Source organism: Helobdella robusta (assembly GCF_000326865.2).
Source record: "Helobdella robusta unplaced genomic scaffold HELROscaffold_54, whole genome shotgun sequence".
Classification (NCBI taxonomy): domain Eukaryota; kingdom Metazoa; phylum Annelida; class Clitellata; order Rhynchobdellida; family Glossiphoniidae; genus Helobdella; species Helobdella robusta.
Genome location: NW_008705287.1, coordinates 904,647 through 906,903, shown reverse-complemented (window position 1 = coordinate 906,903; position 2,257 = coordinate 904,647). Strand labels below are relative to the sequence as shown.

Here is a 2,257-nt window from a genome sequence, read left to right as displayed (position 1 = left end):
TGCGCCATACCAACATTCAACCAACCTGCATACAAAACCAATTCATACGACATTCGACCAGACTGCTCACCTGACCACAACATGCGCGCCAACATACACACTTGCGCCATTCATTCCACATGCGCGCTAAAAAACCTCACAACATCCCCCACCCCATCGAACGTCGCCCCGACGTTTGCTTTCAAAGCTCCTCGTCGAAACTGGGGATGTTGATCGCCATCAATTCCGGGCCCCATCTGGACGGCTTCTTTCTTCCCTTCTTACCTCTCGGTACAGCTGGGCCTGTTGCTGGGAGTATGTCGCTGTCTTCCTTTGCCCACTCTGGAGTGCTTATCGTCGAAGCCTGGTCTACAGGGAAGGGCGTCTCGCCCTCGTAAACCTGGCCTTCCAGTATCTAGTCCACCAGCGACGGTCTGGCAGTTGAGCATGGTGTGTCGACCAAGCTTTCGCCCGCTACTTCTACGTGACTCGACATAGGCACTGACCCCAGTGATGTTTCTTGGTGGGCTTCATCGGGCAGTTCAAAAGCTATAAACTGGTTCACCCACCACTTAGCTTCGCTTGCCTGTCTTTTTCGTTGTGTCGGTTCCTCAGCACAATTTTTAAGTGAGAAGCTCGGGGTCAATGCTGCGACCAGTTCACTCATTGATGCCCTTGCGACTACGTAATTTTTCCATAATTCACTTGACGGAATACCCGGGAACGATAATTTCAAAGCGTTGACCGCTTTCTCCGGTGTACTGTTTTTTAAATACGGGATTGCCCGTCCCAGTGACACTAGCTGGCTATCTGATGCGCTGTTTCCCGCTCCAGAGCACCTGTCTCTTGTGGTTGCGTGTCAACATCCTTCTCCCACATTTGCTGCTTTCATCCTACCTAAAAAAAATGTGAATAAATTAACGAAAATTAATCAACAAATCAATTTTAATTTATTTATGTGGACGACAAACGGTTTAGCTCTGTCGTTTTTTTTATCGCCGCATTGACTGGAGGAATTAAATGATCCACTATATATGGACCCATGTATGGGCTGACCCATTTTGGAGATTTGCCATGATCTTGGATACAGGTACCATACCTTGTCTCCCGGTCGTAGAGTCAGGACTTTGACCTTAGCATAATACAATGACTTCCTATTAAGTGCCCCTGTCTTTAACCTTTCCCGCGCCAATTGATGAGCTACTAATGACCGGTTGAGCACTTGTTTCACAAATTCATGGTAAGTTTCACCAAGGTTGGATTCTTTAGGTAATCGATACACCAGATCCACTGGCATCATGTTTTCTCTCCCTAAAAATAACCTATTTGGGGTAAACCCTGTCGCCGAATGTACGCTTGCCCGGTACGCTGCCATATATTTTATTGCGCTTGTTTATCTGACAAGTCGTGTTACGTAAAGTGTGCTTAATTGTTGGAATGTTGGTGTTTCTATGTCGTTTTTGCTCTTCAAAAGTTTAAATAAAATTTTAAAAATCGGTTTTCTAGTGATTAATCAGTTGTAAACCTAAATTTGGTCTTGCGTTAAACTGTTTTTGGGAGTTTTAAAGGTTTATTGTTTAAGTGGACATTTTGTAGGCGGAGTCAATTATGTTAATGAGCAAGTGTAACAGGCTCTCAGTGTAGTAATACATTTTTGGTTAAAAGTTGAGTTTGATTGGAAAATTAGTTTATATAGCTCCTAAATAATTCTAAACTAATAATTCTAAAATAATTCTAAACTAATTTTAATTTATCTCAATAGTCATAGTTTTTAAATTGTAAGTTGTTGATCTGAATTAAAGTTTTAAACAGACTGATTTTAATAAACTATACTGATCAATATGGATGTAAATAAATTAACGTACACTGTTGAACAATTGCTGCAGCTCAATAATAACCTGAAACCTAATAGAAGGATACGTAAAAAACTTTTCTCGTTAAAACTCTGGAATCCTAGGAAGAAAATGTTTCCAAGAAATAATCTGGTAACAAACAGCTATTGCTTAAAGTTAAAAAAATTTTCTACAGAAGACGATGATGTTGATAAAAATAGAGATAATACCATGATGAAACTTAGTTTGCTCAATGTGAGGTCGTTGTTAAACAAGTCAGTGGTAATCTATGATGCCTAGTTGCATAACAAAATTACAGAAACATGGCACAGAGCGTCAAATGATGATTCGGTAAATTCTTCTTTGCCACCAGGCTATGGGTACGTTGATGCCGTCAGGAAATTTGATCCAGCTCATGGTGGTTTGATTGTTATGGTTAAGGATGT

General features: G+C 41.0%; 1 protein-coding gene across 1 annotated transcript; it reads right to left on the bottom strand.

Annotated features, from left to right (window-relative positions):
- Positions 1 to 181: 181 nt before the first annotated feature.
- HELRODRAFT_179481 (hypothetical protein) lies at positions 182 to 1,279 on the bottom strand (the record flags this gene model as incomplete). Its single annotated transcript, XM_009028312.1, has 3 exons — positions 182 to 394; positions 458 to 824; positions 951 to 1,279. 3 exons carry the CDS (start codon positions 1,277 to 1,279, stop codon positions 182 to 184), a joined length of 909 nt encoding a protein of 302 aa, XP_009026560.1.
- Between the last annotated feature and the right edge of the window lie 978 nt (positions 1,280 to 2,257).